The sequence below is a fragment of the Eumetopias jubatus genome, unplaced genomic scaffold, assembly GCF_037043125.1.
Source record: "Eumetopias jubatus isolate StellerSeaLion01/CBP00866 unplaced genomic scaffold, mEumJub1_p1.0 scaffold_16, whole genome shotgun sequence".
NCBI classification, from domain to species: domain Eukaryota; kingdom Metazoa; phylum Chordata; class Mammalia; order Carnivora; family Otariidae; genus Eumetopias; species Eumetopias jubatus.
In genome coordinates, this window is record NW_028274822.1 from 84,373,381 (window position 1) to 84,391,408 (window position 18,028).

Consider the following 18,028-nt stretch of genomic DNA (forward strand, 5'->3'; position numbering starts at 1 on the left):
TTGGCCCGTCTCGCAGTCCATTGGGACCCGCTACTACTTTAGGTTAGTCTGTCAGTCTGTGTTACCATCCTCACGAGGTCGGTCATACTCCCCCAGCTCCCTTAGCCAGGACCCGAGTAGGTCACGCAGACGCGTCTTTTCGTCAGCATGGGGGTCAGGGCCACCCCTGAACCCTGCCCAGTGCCTGCTCTCTGGTGAGTGCCTCAGCGGCAAGACGCCGGGTTCCTGTAAAAACAGGCTTTACTGAAAGCCCAGTACTTGCCCAGCTAGTCCTAGGCTCCTGGAGGTCTTCAAAACAAAAAAGTCCTAATAATTGTATTCCCTAGATACTTGTTCAGAGCACGGTTTAAACCAGATCCTGGTTTTGCCTGCGAGAATACGGAATAGAGATGAACGAGACAGAGCTCTGGACTGAAGGAACTCACAGTGTTGGGGAGGAGGAGACAGAGCAATAGTAGTAAGACCATTAGAGTGTTGTGAAAACATAAATGGAAATTCAGTTAGTCCCGCTCAGGAGTGTCAGGGAAAGTTGAAGACAGGAAATGACTTTTGAACTGGATCGTGAAAGAGGAGGAGGCATTTACAAGGCAAACACAGAAGGGTATTTCTAGAAAGGGGGAAAAACATGATGACTCTGTAAAGGTAAACCGGGGAGCATTGCAAAGGTTCTCATCAAGCTGAAAGGTTTGGAGCCACCACAGGTGTTAACCAGAAGAGTGAAGTTGGATTTGCTGTCACTTAAGAGTGAAGGGAGTGGGGGGGAGAAAAAGGAGCCAAGGGAGTGGATCAGAAGAAGGGAGAAGGTTGAAGTCAGGGAGACTAGTTAAGGGTCAATTGTAGTAGTCTAGGTGAGAGAGGTTAGGGTCCTGCAGTAGCACACAACGAGAGGGAAGGGTCGAATTGAGAAATTTTGTAGGGTAGAATTCACAAAACTTATGAACAAATGGTGTGAGGTAAGAGAATAAATTATATATACATTATGAGGGGCTTAGCACCATATTAACCATTGTATATGTCTAATGTGTGGGTGTATAAAATCATCAAAGATCATAGGATCTTATAATGGACAACCAGTTTATATAGAAATTTTGAAAGAGTCAATGTGTATGTGTTTTGGGGGTTTTGGGAAAATTTATTTTGAGTTTGCTCTAATAAGTTATTAAATAAAATGAGCTACATAGACAAATGATAGAAGGTGAGGGGAAAATTATGAGCTAAAGTGGTTGAAGCAGACTTCGTGTAGGAAGTGGAAATGGAGTTAAGCCTTGGAAGAAAGAACATTTTAGGTGAAGAACAAATGAAAAGGGAGCAGAAGTGAGAATAAGCATGATGGTTCGGCGAGACCGACTTGGCTGGAGAGAGTTCTCAAAACACTAGTTAGTAAGACAGTTTTAAGCCCAGGTAGGGGAAAGTCTTGAAAATCAAACTAAGAATTTTCTGTTTTGTCCTGTACTCAATAAGGAGCTATTAAGAGTTTTTAGAACCTTTTATAAGATGTTTAGACTTTTTAAATTACTCACTTCTGAACATGTAGGTGCTTTGGGTACACCTAGTTAGCATGACCAATCAGGAATGACTTTCTAGTCATAGTTTTGAAGTAGGTTTTGAAAAAAAGTGAAGGAAGAGGATTGGTTGGAGAGGGAAGGGAAGTATCGGTACTTTTGCAATGAATTGCAACAATTCAGTGCAGTACAATAATTGTCTCAGTGCTTCCTTTTAGTAGTGCCCTGGTCCCAGTCAGTTGCTTTATAATATTATTAGATTCTTAGCTTCAGGACCCTGACAACAATCTGCACAAATAAGCCAGGTATAATTCTCCATATTTAGGAAGTTATGCAATCCCATAGTTGACACTCATGTGGAAAATCTAAAGGCTGGGAATTGTAGAGAGGTAGGAAGAGGCAGGGCATGTTAAGTTGATGCGAGATCGTTGAGCCTAATGGTCAATAAAGAATTGAGACATTTTATGGTGCAAAAGGTGTTTTTATTATAGTGCAGGGAAAGGACCTGTGGGCAGAAAGAGCTGCAGTGGAGTTGTGAGGAGTTACTGATTATATACTTTCATGTTGGGAGGGGGTTAGGGATAGTGTAAGTCTCTAAGGAATTTGGAAACAGGGTTCCAGGACCTTGAGGGGTCATTTATTACTGTCTAGTAAAACCTTAATCATAAGACCCTTCAGATGTATATCAGTGGGCCGTATATTTGGAGGAGGATTGCTAACATATATCTTAGGGCGGTAGAGATAAAGGAAGTTTCCAAAGAGATTTTCATCTGTTAAAGTGGACTTAACGGGATCCTGGAAGTTAGGATAATGTCAAGCTAAGGTTGCCTTTTGCCCCTAGCAAAGCATTAACATTGAGGCAGTTGAGTTTCTGGAGGAAGGTCACCCTGCCAGTCCCAAGTACTTGTCAATGAGCTGAAAGTCATAAGGAAGTTTAATTGTTTCTGTATTTCTTTTGCCTTTGTTCTCCACATCAAAATGAGTGTGCACATGACCCAGGGTAGGAGCTGGAGTGAGGAGGAAAAAAATGTCATGGTTCTGCTAAAGCAACTAATAAATTTCAGTCTTTTTCTTCTAACATCATCAAGCCATTGTGTCCCCAGTCTCATTGACTTCTTTGCTATCCCTTGTATATACAAGGCATGTTCTTGCCTCAGGGCCTTTGTACTGGCTTTCTCCCTCTAAAACTTTTCTTTAAGATATTCATATGGCTGGCTCCTTCACTACCCTTAAGTCTTTGCTCATATGTCAGCTTCCTAAGATCTACCCTGACCATCCTTTAAAAAATTGCCCCTTCTGGTAGGGACTACTTAGTTCCAGGCCTTGCATATTCGATTTTTACTTCTGCTCTGCTGGAGGGCTCTGCTACAGCCAAGTTAGGCCAGATCCTCAGTCCAAGAAGCATCCAAGCTTAATCCCCCTTTTCATATTTATTGGTGCAGCAGGTACTGGAACAGCGCTGTATGTCTTGCCCCTGGCATTGTGCAATCCAGATGTCAGTTGGTATAGGAAGAATAACCCAGAACCCTGGAACAGACTGGGTCCCAATGATCAATACAAGTTCTACTCAGTGAATGTAGATTACAGCAAACTGAAGAAAGAAGGTCTAGACTTCTAAATGAAATGTTTCACTAGGGGCACCTGGGTGGCTCAGTTGTTAAGCGTCTGCCTTCAGCTCAGGTCATGATCCGGGAGTCCTGGGATCAAGTCTGAAGTCAGGCTCCTTGCTCAGCAGGGAGTCTGCTTCTCCCTCTCCCTCTGCCCCTCCTCCCTGCTCCTGCTTGCATACACACCCTCTCTCTCTCAAACAAATAAAATGTAAAAAAAAGAATGCTTTCTACATTAAAAAAATTCTTTCAGTGTTTCAATATTTAACAACTATTTACTGTACATTTTTCAGGCACCATACACTCTTTTGAGGGTAAGGGTTACACTGGTGAACAAAATAGATGTGCTTCCTGCAAGACCTAGTTGGGGAAACCAGCATTAAATAATCACACAAATAAATATATAATTACAAATTGTGATAATTTCTAGAAAGAAAAGTTGAAGATCTATGAAAAAATAGGATGGAGGGATCAATTGGGATTGGAGTTCATGGGAAACTTCTACAAACAAGTATATGTAAGTTGAGGTAAGACCTAAAGGATGGATAGGATTGAGCTCTCAAGGAACTTAGACTCATGTGATGAGAAAGACATTAAATAATTATAAATAAATATGAAATTGCAGGTTGGTGTGTGTTAGGAAGCACCTTAGGAAAAGAAAAGAGCAAGTGTAAAGGTTCTAGGGTGAGAAAGAACTTGAAATATTTGAGAACTAAAAGAATTCCACTCTGGAATTTATTCTTTAGTAGCAAGGTCATCAGCACAGAAGGAGGTTATAAGTGCAGAGATTAGGGATATTTATTGCAGCATTGTTTGCAGAAGAAAAAAAAAAGAAAGAAAAGGAAGAAAAACAAAACCTGAGGAGAACTCACATGTCTCTGAGAGTAAGTGTTGGATAAATGATCTTTTTTTTTTCTTAAGTAGGCTCAACACCCAATGTGGGGCCTGAACTCAGGATGCCAAGACCAAGAGTTACATGCTCTACTGACTGAGCAAGCCAGGTGCCCCTAGAGAAAGGATCTTGTATAGAATGTTATATAGCTATCAAATGTGTTAGAACTATTTCCATGAAATACTAGATGAGAAAAGAAATGTGTACAGAAATAAGTGATCCCATTTTTAAAACCCTACAACTATAACATAACATAAACATAACAGCCCCTATTATGTATGTATGCATTTGGATATGGTTTTGTTTTTGTTGCACAAAGAACTTTATTTGCACCAAATAAGGAAATCATGGGAAATAGCTTCTAAAGCTGTGAATTCACTCCAGGAGAGGGCGAATGGGTGCTTTTTGTTTACAGATAGGATGAATAGTTAGTTTTTATTTACTTATTTATTTTTTAGTAATCTCTATATTCAACACGGGGCTCAAACTCATGAGTTGCCTCCTCTTCCGACTGAGCCAGCCAGGCGCCCCAGGATGAATATTTAAATAGGGAAGCCTTGTCATTGTATGTAGAGGCGGGCATAAAATCCTGTGTGCATCTTAAGAAAACCTGCCTGTACATACTTTGTATGTTATGCAAATGAGGTGGAGGCTCCTCCTTGAGCAGAGATTTTAGTATTATAATGAGGTAAAGGTAATTGCAGGTTATTCCAGGGGTCACTCCAAGGTCCTTCAGGGGTTTAGCTCAAATTATCTGGGTGGTCTGGGCTGGTGGGAGGTCTTGTCAGGGAAGTTGCTGTCGCCTGAGGGGTGGTTTCAGTTTTCCTTTGCCTGTTCTTTGGTGCATGCTTCCAGCGACCCAAAGAGCTGCTGTGTCCTTTGTCCCTATCTGGATATATTTTAACAAGCATAGAGAAAGATGTAGAGAAATACATTAGGCTTTTAGCATTGGTTACAGTCCAGAGGAATGGAGAGAAAGAAAATAAGACTAACAAAAGAGAATAAAATTATTATGGAATAATGTTGAGAAAAATGTAGAATATAAAATACTAGCCATAGAATTACTACAAACAGGTAGAAACTGGACATGTATGGGGACAAGGACTTAAAGTAACATCAATAAAAAGAATGTTCTGACTAGCTGATGAGATTGTAGGAAACTTTATTTTGGATTTCTGTTACCGTTTTTTTCAATGAAGTAGCATTAAAAAAATAAGATTTTAACATCCATGGATCAAATCATTTCAACAGAGATGTTTTTCTTCTTTTTGTCCCACTTTTAATTCATGTTATTTTGTCTTATTTTAGTACTCTTATAAGCCACCTGAAATACTATCTAGGTCAAAGTGGGATATAAGTAAGTAAATAAAAGTAACTTAGCCCTTGCCAATCTCTTCCCCCTTTAATCTTTCCTGCACACTGCCAACGTATTATTGCAATGTTATCATGTAAAATGGGGATAATAATAATACTTGTCTCATAGGATTGTGAGTAGATTAAATTAGTTAACACTAGTTATAAAGCATTTACAAGAGTATCTGCTATATAGTACATATTCACTTAAAGACTAGCTATTATGGTTATTATGTCATACCATTTATTTTCTTGGAAATTTGCTTGATTATAGAAATTTATAGTGGCATTTTTACAGGATAAAATCCAAATGCAAGAGCCTCTAAAATCAAGTTATAAATTAAGGAGTCTAAATAAAATGACATTTATAATATCACACGTAGCTACTGAGCTCTTGAAATGTGGCTATTCTGAATTGAGATGTTATAAGAGTAAAATGCACACTGAATTTCAAAGTACAAAATTACAAATGTAAAATATATCAGTAATTTTTTTATATTGATTGCATGCTGAAAGGACAAAATTTGGATATTTAGGTTAAGTAAAATTTATTAAAATTTCATCTGTTTTTGCTTTTTTAATGTGGTCACTAGAAACTTTTATTTGTTTTTTTTTAAAGATTTTATTTATTTGAGAGAAAGAGAGAGTGAGAGAGAGCATGGGCAGGGTGAAGGGCAGAGGGAGAAGTAGACTCCCCCCTAAGCAGGGAGCCCAATGTGGGACTCCATCCCAGGACTCTGGGATCATGACCTGAGCCCAAGGCAGACACTTAACCGACTGAGCCACATAGCCACCCCCCCTAGAAACTTTTAAATTACATCCATGACTTATATTTTTATTGGATGGCACTGCTCTAGATTTTTTTAAAGAGTTTATTTATTTACTAGAGAGTGAGAGAGGGAGCACAAGCAGGGAAGTGGGAGAGGGAGAAGCAGGCTCCCCACCGAGCAGGGAGCCCCATGCAGGGCTGGATCCCAGGACACTGGGATCATGACCTGAGCCGAAGGCAGACGCTCAACCGACTGAGCCACCCAGGGGCCCCTGCTCTAGATTTTTAAAGTAAAATGTTGCTACTTTTTCATCCTAATCTTTGTCCAGTTGGTACTTTAGATGCAAGGACAGTATACTTACATTTACTTCTATTAACTTTTATTAAATAAAACTCATTATTCTAAAGTATTTAGGTCTTATTAGATCTTAAGTCTGTCATCTACTTGAGTACATTTACTGAATGTATTTACTGAAAATACTGAGTACCTATTCTAGGTACTGTTTTAGGTACTGAAGATATTGGGGTGAGTTAGACAGATAGGTTGCCTATCCTCAAGGATGTTACAGTATACTAGGGGAAAGCAGACAGCACAAACAAACATGGTATTTTGGAATTTGATAAATGTTACATCTCTGAGGTAATGACATTTAAGCTGATACTTGAAGGATGAGAAGGAGCTGGTCATATGATTATCTGGTGGAAGAACATTCCAGAGAGAGGGAAGCTATTACAAATGATCTGAATTGGAAAAGTACCTGATACATTGGATGAAAACACAGTGGCAGACCCTAAGATAGTCTCCAATAATCCCTGCCTTTTAGTATTTACCCTCTCATGTGATCCTTTCTCCTTGGCTATTGGCAAAATCTGTGGTCAGTAGAATACAGGAGAGGTGATGAAATATCACTTCAGTGATTTTGTTACATAAGGTTCTGACTTCCATTTTGGGAGTCTTGCAGAAATCCATGTGGCAAAGAACTGAGTGAAGTGTTTGGCCAACAATTAGTTTGGAACTTATGCCCTTAGATCAACAACCCTCAAAGAACTGAATTAGACCAACAACTTTGTGAACTTGAAAGCAGAACACTTCCCCATTTGAGCCTTCAGATGAGACTCAGTCCTGGTTGATATCTTGATTATAGCCTTGTGAGAGGCCCTGAAGCAGAGGATCCAACTAAGCTAAGCTATTCTTGTACTCATGACCCACAGAAGCTGTGGGTCATCATGAGATGATAAATGTGTGTTTTAAGCCACTAAATTTGTGGAAAGTTGTTATGCAACAGTAATAGCACACACACATATTTGATAAATGTGCCCACTGTATTTTCTCTCAAGTAATGAAAGTGTTTTACAGAACTGTGCCAAGTCAGAATGCTGATTCACTCCACTAGAAGTCATTTCTAAGTTGATATTTATAAATTAGTTAGCGCTCCCTTAGGCTTATTTGTGCAAGAAATACCCTTAATTGTACTTCTACTTGGTCTATAGTTCCTTTTTTTTTTGTTAAGATTTTATTTATTTATTTGAGAGAGAGAGAGAGAGAGAGAGAAAGAGCACGAGTGGGGCAGAGGGAGGGGGAGAGGGAGAAGCAGACTTCCCACTAAGCAGGGAGCCTAATGCGGGACTAGATCCCAGGACCCTAAGATCATGACCTGAGCTGAAGGCAGAGGCTTAACCAGCTGAGCCACTCAGGCACCCCTCATTATTTTTTTTAAAGATTTTATTTATTTATTCGAGAGAGAGGGAGAATGTAAGCAGGGGAGGAGCAGAGGGAGAGGGAGAGAGAGAATCCCAAGCAGACCTGCTGAACATGGAGCCTGACGCGGGGCTTGATCTTATGAGCCTGAGATCACAACCCAAGCCGAAACCAAGAATCAGACACTCACCCAGCTGAGCCACTCAGGTGTCTCTCCTTATTTTTATATCATGAAATTTCTCACCAAATGCTTTGTCAAAATACCATATATACTGTGTCTGGTAATTCTATCCAAAGAGAGAGTGGGGTAGTCTGACATGATTTTTTTATAAAGCCAGGAGGGCGGAGCAGATGGCAGAGGAGTAGGAGACCTGGATTTCATCTGGTCTCAGGAATTCAGCTGGATAGGGATCAAACCATTCTGAACACCTACGAACTCAACAGGAGATTTTTTTATAAATCCATTTTTAGAGATTACTTTTTTTAAAATTGTTTAAAAGCACACCTTTGGATAGTTCATTTTAGAATCTTATTTGGGATGAGTACTGAGATCTTTGACCTACGGCTTGCAGATTCCACCATCCTTTCTCCTTATAAAAATTAAAAATTTAGTTATCACCAGTTTTCTATAATTTCTAGAAATTTCTACAGTTTTCTACAATTTCTAACAATTTTCCCCTTTTACACAAACTCTCAGATTTCATTCAATGGTTTATTGGGTTAACCTGCAAGTTTTATCAAAGTCCTAGAGTGTAATTTGTTCAGACCAGGAGTGGTGGATTCATTTAGAGCAGTCAGGTGCTCTCTTACAATCTTTATCTTCAGTTCCCTCTTACAGTGTTTGTTTTACACTTTTTGTTCTAAATATTATTTTTTCAGTAGGAAAGACAGAAACATGTTATCCATTAATCATTACACCATGAATTTCAGCAAGGGACATTTACTGTATCCCTATACAATTTTCCTATTTACAGTTTATCCTTTTAAAGTGTACAATTCAATTAGTTTTAGTATATTCATAAAGTGTGCAACCATCGCTACTGCCTAATTTTGGAATATTTTTGTCACCCTAAAAAGAAATCTTGTGCCCATCAGTATTCACTCCCCATTCTCTCCCAGATTACCTTCCTAGTTCTAGGCAACTACTAATTTACTTTATGTGTCTATAAATTTGCTTGTTTTGGACATTTATACAAATGGAATCATACAATATGTGGTCTTTTGTGATTGGCTTCTTTAGCATAATGTTTTCAAGGTTCTTCATGTTGTAGAATGCATCAGTACTTCTTTGCTTTTAATTGTTGAATATTTCATTATGTGGGTATACTACATTTTATTTATTCACCAATTGATGGACACTTGTGTTTCTACCTTTTGTCTTTTAGGAATAACAACATTATAAACATTTGTGTTCAAGTTTTTGTGTGGACATATGTTTAATTTCTCTTAGGTATATGCCTAGAAGTAGAACTGAGTTTATACCTCGCAGCTGAGTCATATCGTATGTTTAACCTTTTGAGGAACTGCCAAAGTGGTTGCAGCATTTTACATTCTCACCAGCAGTGTATAAGAGTTTCTATTCCTCCACATTTTCAGCAACACTTGCTATTGTCTATCTTTTTTTTTTAAAGATTTTATTTATTTATTTGACAGAGAGATAGCAAGAGCATATTATATATAATAAAATGAGATAGCTATAATAAAATGAGAAATGTTATCTCATTGTGATTTTAATCTGTATTTCCCTGCTGGCTTATGAGGTTAATCATCTTTTCTTATGGTAATTAGTCATTTGTTTATTTGGGGGCAGAAATTTCTATTTAAAACCTTTGCACTTTTTTTTTTTAGATTTTATTTATTTATTTGACAGAGAGCTAGCAAGAGCAGGAACACAAGCAGGGGGGGTGGGAGAGGGAGAAGCAGGCTTCCTGCGGAGCAGGGAGCCTGATTCGGGGCTCGATCCCAGGACCCTGGGATCATGACCTGAGCTGAAGGCAGACACTTAATGACTGAGCTACCCAGGTGCCCTTTGCCCATTTTTAAATTGGGTTGTATTTTTATTATTGAATTGTAGGAGATTTTTTTTTTAAGATTTTATTTATTTATTTACTTATTTATTTAGAGAGTGTGCATGTGAGTGGGGGAAGAGGGAGAGAGAATCTCAAGCAGACTCCCTGCTGAGCATGGAGCCTGCTGTGGGGTTTGATCCCATCATCTTTTTTTTTTTTAAATATTTTATTTATTTATTTATTTGAGAGAGAGAGAGAATGAGAGAGAGAGAAAGAACATGAGATGGGGAGAGGGTCAGTGGGAGAAGCAGACTCCCCGCTGAGCAGGGATCCCGATGCGGGACTCGATCCAGGGACTCCAGGATCATGACCTGAGCCAAAGGCAGTCGCTTAACCAACTGAGCCACCCAGGTGCCCATCATCTTGAGATCATGACCTGAGCCAAAATCAAGAGTCAGAGGCTTAACTGACTGAGCCACCCAGGTGCCCTTGTAGGAGTTCTTTATATATTCTCTATATAAGTCCATTATTAGGTGTATGGTTTATAAATATTTTTTTTCCATTCTGTGGCTTGTCTTCACTTTCTTGATGGTATCCTTTGAAGCAGAAAAGTTTTTAATTTTGAAGAAGGCCAATTTATCTGTTTTTTCTTTTGTTGCTTATGCATGTGTTATCATATCTAAGAAGCCATTGCCTAATAAAAGAGCTACCTTGATGTTACATTAGTTTTTTTATTTTAAAGATTTTATTTATCAATTTGAGAGAGATAGCTACAGAGAGCACGGGGCGGGGTGGGGGGAGGGGCAGAAGGAAAGAGAGAAGCAGGCTCCCCACCGAGCAGGGAGCCCGACATGGGGCTGGATCCCAGGATCCTGAGATCATGACCTGAGCCGAAGGCAGATGCTCAACCCACGGAGCCACCCAGGCACCTCACATTAGTTGTTTTTTTTTTTAAGACTTTATTTATTTATTTGTGAGAGAGAGAGCACAAGCAGCAGGCCGGGGGAGCTGCAGGCAGTGGGAGAAGCAAGCTCCCCACTGAGCAAGGAACCTGATGTGGGACTCCATCCCAGGACCCTAGGATCATGACCTGAGCTGAAGGCAGATGCTTAAATGACTGAGCTACCTTGGTGTCCCAGATGTTACATTAATTTTTTTAAAAAAGATTTTATTTATTTATTTGGCAGAGAGAGAGAGAGAGCACAGATAGAGTGGCAGGCAGAGGGAGAAGCAGGCTCTCCGCTGAGCAGGGAGCCCCATGCGGGGCTCAATCCCAGGGCCCTGGGATTATGATCTGAGCTGAAGGCAGACGCCTAACTGACTGAGCCACTCAGGTGCCCTGATGTTACATTAATTTTTAACATTATCTTTCCCTGTGTTCCTATTAACTAGTTCTCCACTAGGATATTGTGTGTGTTAAGAGTGCAAACTATGAAGTCATAGTTTGATAACTTGTAACCACTTGATAACTCTGTAACCACTAGAAGTGACTTCTTTAAGCCTCAGTTTCTTCATCTGAAAAATGGGAACATTACTGGGGTGCCTGGTTAGCTCAGTTGGTAGAACATGGGACTCTTGACCTTAGGGTCGTGAGTTCAAGTCCCACATTGGATGTAGAGTCTACTAAAATTTTTTTTTAAATGGGAATATTACTTCTTACCTCAAAGGTTGTGTTGACAATTAAAATGCTTAGCATAGAACCTTACGCATAGATAGCACTTGATAATTGGTAGATGTTATTACTAGAAATTGTATTTGAGTTAAGTATAAGTTTTGCTTAAATAAAAAATATTTTACTAGGAAGGTGTCTTTCTTGACTTTGTATCCACAGTAGTAACTTGCTCATGGTAGAAGTTTAATGAATATCTATTAATTTAATTGATACATGAAATGTAGTAACCCATTACATTAAGTGAGCTGTGATGTTTCTGAGCTTACTAAGGAGCTAAGTGAAAGAACAGAAAACTAAAAATAAGTATCATTCATTTGGGCTTGGGTTAGCCCTTGCAGAAAAGGAAGATGGGAAGATTATGTTTCAAAAGATATTTCAAGGGGGAATGATGCTAAATATACAAAAAACAGGGTACTAATAATAGAGAGAAAAATGGAAAGGTAAATCCCCACATAGGAATTTGGTCAGTGGCATAAGACATTTTAGAAGAGGTGGCAAGAGAGAAAGGTTCTTAATGTCAAGAGCAGCAGACTGATTTGGCATGGTTGTTCCTTGAACAATCTGAGATTTGTTCTTGGCTGAACAAGAGTCCTTTGTCCAAAAGCATTCTCTTATCACTTAATGAGACTGTCATTAGTCCTCTCACCCTTATTAGATAGATATATGTTTAGAGGCCTCAGAACACTCCCTGAGACCTTATGGTAGGGATTTCTGAACCAGGAATCTACTTGTGTTTTTTATTTGTTTATCTAATGATTTTTTAATAAAGATTTTATTTATTTATTTGACAGAGGGACACAGCGGGAGAGGGAACACAAGCAGAGGGAATGGGAGAGGGAGAAGCAGCCTTTCCACCAAGCAGAGAGCCCGACACAGGGCTCCATCCCAGGACCCTGGGATCACGTCCTGAGCTGAAGGCAGATGCTTAATGACTGAGCCACTCAGGCGCCCCTCTTTATCAAATGATCTAAGCAAAGTGGTTAGAGCCTACCTCCACTTTAACAGTTTCCCACCAGAACCTACCTCTTAACGATGTCCCTTCTTCTACTCCACACTATGGTAAATAAATGAATCGTATATTAACCTCATATGAATAAATGAATCACATATTTAAATCACCAAATCACTGAACCTATGCAAATGATCCAATTTATGTTATCAATAAATATTTGTAGAGTGTATGAAAGTATAGTTAGATGAAAGATAAACGGTTATATAAATGAAATGTTCTTGGGCCCCTGGGTGGCTCAGTCCTTAAGCGTCTACCTTGGGCTCAGGTCATGGTCCCAGGGTCCTGGGATCGAGTCCTGCATCCGGCTTCCTGCTCTGCGGGGAGCCTCCCTCTCCCACTCCCCCTGCTTGTGTTCCCTCTCTTCCTGTCTATCTCTCTGTCAAATAAATAAATAAAATCTTTAAAAAAATAAATGAAATGGTTTTTCCTTCTGCTTTCTCCTTACCATAGTCTTTGTCCAAATTTCACCAGTTCTTCCAAATATTGTTCAAATGATAGGCAGTGTATATTTTTTTGTATGCAAATAATTTGAGATTCTGGTATTCAGTCCATTTTTCCTACTATGTTATAAGCTCCTGGAAGTCTGGGTCTGTCTCTTACTTCTATCTTCTGTAGCACAATGCTTTATACAGAGTGGTTATATAAACATAAGTATAGTAAATGAATCATGTAATTTAATATATTTCTGGTGGGAATTTTTGGTACAGAATATTTCAGATGTTACTATTAAATATGAGATATTAACAACACCTTCTCTTCACAGCTTTTCTTGGTATTACTAAAAATTTATTGATTGTTTAATATGCAGTCTCTCTTTTCCATCACAGGCTTTTGTCCCTAAATGGGGCAAGTTTTAAGCAGACCTTCTTTCTTACTTATTTTTTTCTCCCTTTTTTCTGTTCCACTTCTCTCTTGCAGCTCTATTTATCTTTTCACCATTCTCTCTATTTTTTATTATTCCTGTCTCTTCCTCTTCTTACAATTCCTAATGCTTTTTAGGACTTTGTTTCCTTGTCACCTGCTCTTTCTATTTTTGTTCTTTCTGCTTGGCTTTCTCCTCCACTTGTCCCCACCTTCTTTCCTTGTTTTCAAGATACAGGGCAGTATTGGTAGGGAGGGGCCCAGCTGGGCTAGGGGTGGAGCCACTTGTTCAGTGCTTCAAGATTCAGAACCTGAGAAGGGTTGGGCTGTTTAAGCATAGCTGGGGCCGAAGTCCCTATGGCCTTCCTGCTGGGGGCTAGCATTCTGGAGGACAGTTGGGACTTGGTGAGATTATAAATTGTCCCTTTCTTTTTGCTCCCCCTTTCTTCCTCCTTGTTCTGTATTTTTCACTTGCAGTATCTCTTTACTACTTCTTCCTATTTCTTTATTGCCTACTATTCTATTTTTTCTCTAGCTCTCAGCCGACTTTATTTAGTATTTGTTTACCTTTCCTTTTACCCATTCTTTTCACACATCTGTCTATTCTCTCTCAAAACTTAACTTTTCCTGTGTCGTCTTAATTTTATTCTTTCCTTTGGGGCGCCTGGGTGGCTCAGATGGTTAAGCGTCTGTCTGCCTTCGGCTCAGGTCATGATCCCGGAGTCCTGGGATCGAGTCCCGCATCGGGCTCCCTGCTCCTTGGGATCCTGCTTCTCCCTCTGCTTCTCCCTCTCTCTCTCTCTCCTCCTCTGTCTCTCATGAATAAATAAATAAAATCTTTAAAAAAAAAATTTTATTCTTTCCTTTTTAAATCTTCTTATCCAACTCTTTTTTCATTTAGTCATTTTCTGTCCAGCTCTCTATTCTTTTTATCTTACTGTTTCCAGAGGTGGAGCAATAAGAGAGGACACAAGGATCCACCTTGCCTTTCCAGAGGCCTTTCTGCTCCTTCTCAGACTTGTAGGGTATTTTGATTAGATACTGAAGACTTTGTGCTCTGCACAGTTAATAAACAGTGAAATTGGTGTAAGGTTGGATATTAAATGTAAAAGTTTTAATTTTATTCTCTTGTTTTATTTAGGTTTTTTCTGCAGTACAGTGGATACAATTTGTTATGGCTACTCTGAGGTAAATTTATTTAATCTCATGTACTATGACTGTTTAAAGTAGTAGAAGCAAAGCTGTAGAATTCTAAAGTTTTCTGCATTTTCCCCCTGGGTATTTGCTTTTACTCTTTAGGGAGAAATGCTGTTCTTTACCATGTTGATATTTTCTGATTAATAAAATGTAACATCAACAATAACAAAAAAACAGATTGAGGAATAACATCTGAAAATCAAAGGACTTGGTCAACAGAATTGATTTGCAAAATCAGTAGGAATGATACAGAGAAGATTAGCATGGCCCCTATGCAAAGATGACACACATTCACGAAGCATTCCATATTTTAGAAAAATGTGCAGTTTATTTTACATCCATTATATATCAGTAAAGCTATAAAAAATCATTAGGCTGCTCCCCTCCTCGCCTCCTCTGCCCCCCTAGACTGCAGGCCTGGGTCGGGTTCTCTTGGGCGCAGCCGGAGGAGGCCTCCCGAGGGACATTTTGTAAATGGAATTCTGTCGTGTGGGCGTGTGACTTGATGTTTGTACTGCGATTTTTGGCAATACCGAGCTTTATTAAACATACCGAGTTCATTTTTAACTAAAAAAAAAAAATCATTAGGAAAAATGAAGGAGTCCCACTCGTCCTCTTTTAATGATTATCTTTTATCTCTGTCAGTGTTATAGGCTCAAGTTCACTTATTGCCTATGCCGTATTCCCGAATATACAGAAATCTCCAGAGGTGAGCAAACTCTTTTTGTGTTGGATTTGAACTTTTAGTGACTTAGCTTTTGAAATAAATAAGAGAAGTGTGACCATAAATAATGGAATAATTCTATGAATTACTTGTAAATTTGTCATTATGATACATTGAGATATTTTAGACATAGTCAATAGGTTTCCCTTTTCTTCTAGGTAATTATTTTAACTATAACTTTGAATACTGAGAGATTGCCTACTAAAAAGTACACTTTTTTGCTATTCACTGATTATTAAAGTTAGGAAACAGAGTTGTTTGAAGCCTCTAGTCACTCTAAGCACAGTATGGTCCTGCCAAGAGGTGAGTTTTCTGATATTGATATCTTGGTAACATTGCTAGTGGGGCTAGGATATAGCTCAGAGACTTTGTTGTGCAAAAAATACTAGGTTTGTTGCTCAGGCCTTCTAGGCAATTACAATTTAATGTGAAAACAGAGTAAAAATACATCCTATGTAAAATTATTCATACCAAAAAGATCAAGTAAAAAAACCTTTCCTTTTATTGAGGTATAATTGACAAACAAAAATTGTATATATTTAAGGTGTAAACAAACAAAAAACCTTCCTGATTGAGAGAGGACTAAGAAGAGAGGTGTATTTCCTAGCTATGAAAAGATTTTAAGAGAAATGTAACAACTACTTCTCTAACCAGGCCAAATGGCACAAAATTAGACAAAATATAGTTCAGGATGTAAATGGGAGAGCTTTTGTATGTGGAAAATGTGATTGGGTTTTATTGGGCCCACTTTAGTAATCCAAATAGTTCTGTATGTTGAACACTTTCTGAGTTCCAAGTATGCTGGGTGCTTTACAAACTTTTATCTTATTGGCTATCATCACTCTCCCATGAGAAGGATGATATTAGCTCCATTTCATAGATGAGGAAATTGAGGCTCAAAGTCATGAAATAACTTGTTCAGATTTTACAGTAAGTAGCAGAACAGATTTTCAAAAGTCCACCTCTTAGCTACAGTCCCCCTTCAAATTAAACACAGTATTTAGTATTTATTATATTCTAGACAGATGTGCTCAGTGTTTTAAATACATTTTTCATTTAATCCTTAAAACAACTCTGTGAGGAAGATATTATTAATCTCATATTATAGTGAAGAAATAGAATCCTAGTAAGCTTGAGGGACATTCCTAAGGTCTTATTTATAGCCAGTAAGTTGTTAGAGCTAGAATTTGAGTATAGGATTGTCTTGTTCCAAAGCCTTTCTCCATATGTGCTTTTTAAGCCACTGAAATATGATACCTAATGAAGATAGGATTTTGAATTTCAGACATAGACTGTGACTGTGTAGGTAAAACTGGAGAGTAGAAGTCTTGGTACTGTAGTGTCATTGCCTACCAAAGTAATCTTAGGCCACATATCTTTCTGTGATTCAGATTTCCCTAATGTTTGTCTCCTTTGCTGAAATTTGAATTCATACATGATTAAGTTAATAAAGTATTAGTTACATAGTAGAGAGAGCTAAGCAGAGATTCTCAGTCTCTGCATTATTTATCTGTTGGACTGGATGATTATTTGTTATAGGGGGCTGTGTGCACATTAGGATGTTTAGCAGACTTTACCCACTAGATGCTAAAAGCAAACCACCTCCCCCTACCTTTGAGGTTGTAAAAACCAAAATATCTTCAAATATTGCCAGATGTCTCCTCGGGGAGGCAAAATTGCTCCTGGCTGAGAACCACTGCTCTGAGGTGACTTCTGGTGTGACAGTGGGTTAGAGCTTTATAAAGATGTGGGATCTAGTTTGGCCTAGGATGTGACCTTTAGTTTCTCTGGCTTCAGTTCTCATACCTTTCACATAACCAGAGCCTAAAGGACCTTAGCAACCACTAGTTCACTGGTTCCCACACATTCTGTTTTCTTGGTGTAGGAAAAATTCCAGTTTTTCCAGGTTAAGAATGTCAACCATCCTCCAGTTTTCCTTTTTCCTCCATCAAAGAATATTTTTAACAGCAAAAAACACATGGAAGTCATAATCTGAAAAAGACCAAAATAGTCTATTAAATTAAAAATAAATATAGTAAATTGGAGAAATCCATAGGGAATCTTTGAAGGGACTAGCTGATGAAACAATGACTCAGAGAAGCAAACTGAAGAGAGAAGAAAGTGGCCAGACTAGCCATTGTTAAATAATACTCAAGGCAGATACTTTATTACACTTATGTGACTTAATTTGCCCAAGAAGATCACTTTTTTTTTTAAAGATTTTATTTATTTATTTGAGAGAGAGAGAGAATGAGAGATAGAAAGCACGAGAAGGAAGAGGGTCAGAGGGAGAAGCAGACTCCCTGCTGAGCAGGGAGCCCGATGCGGGACTCGATCCCGGGACTCCAGGATCATGACCTGAGCTGAAGGCAGTCGCTTAACCAACTGAGCCACCCAGGCGCCCCCAAGAAGATCACTTTTAATACTCTTTGTAACCTGATTTCATTTGAATAGAAATATTGGGAAGCAGGGTTTTAGAAGAGTATTCCTATGAACCTCACCAGCACAGACTTGGACCCGAACCTCCCCAGGGAAAGCCTTTCACACAATGCACATCCTCCCTTCCCTAGCCCTTATCCTGCTCTTGATTTAAATTAGGTACAAATTAGGCATTTTTAAAAAAAGATTTTATCTTTTTATCTGTCAGAGAGAGAGCACAAGCAGGGGGTGTGGCAGGCAGAGGGAAAAGCAGGCTCCCTTCTGAACAAGGAGCCCAATGCAGGACTCGAAC

General features: G+C 38.9%; 1 protein-coding gene and 1 non-coding gene across 2 annotated transcripts in view; both read left to right on the top strand.

Moving 5' to 3' along the window:
* The first annotated feature begins 13,733 nt into the window (after positions 1 to 13,733).
* Positions 13,734 to 18,028, top strand: part of TMEM116 (transmembrane protein 116) — a 50,750-nt gene continuing 46,455 nt past the window's right edge. The window contains exons 1-3 of the mRNA XM_028116440.1: positions 13,734 to 13,781; positions 14,518 to 14,564; positions 15,219 to 15,282. Of these exons, the coding sequence (XP_027972241.1) occupies positions 13,734 to 13,781; positions 14,518 to 14,564; positions 15,219 to 15,282 (159 nt within the window). The remainder of the gene's footprint in view (positions 13,782 to 14,517; positions 14,565 to 15,218; positions 15,283 to 18,028) is intronic.
* On the top strand, positions 14,785 to 14,886 carry LOC114219229 (U6 spliceosomal RNA). Its single transcript, XR_003611348.1, has one exon. It is a non-coding gene; the product is annotated as a U6 spliceosomal RNA (small nuclear RNA).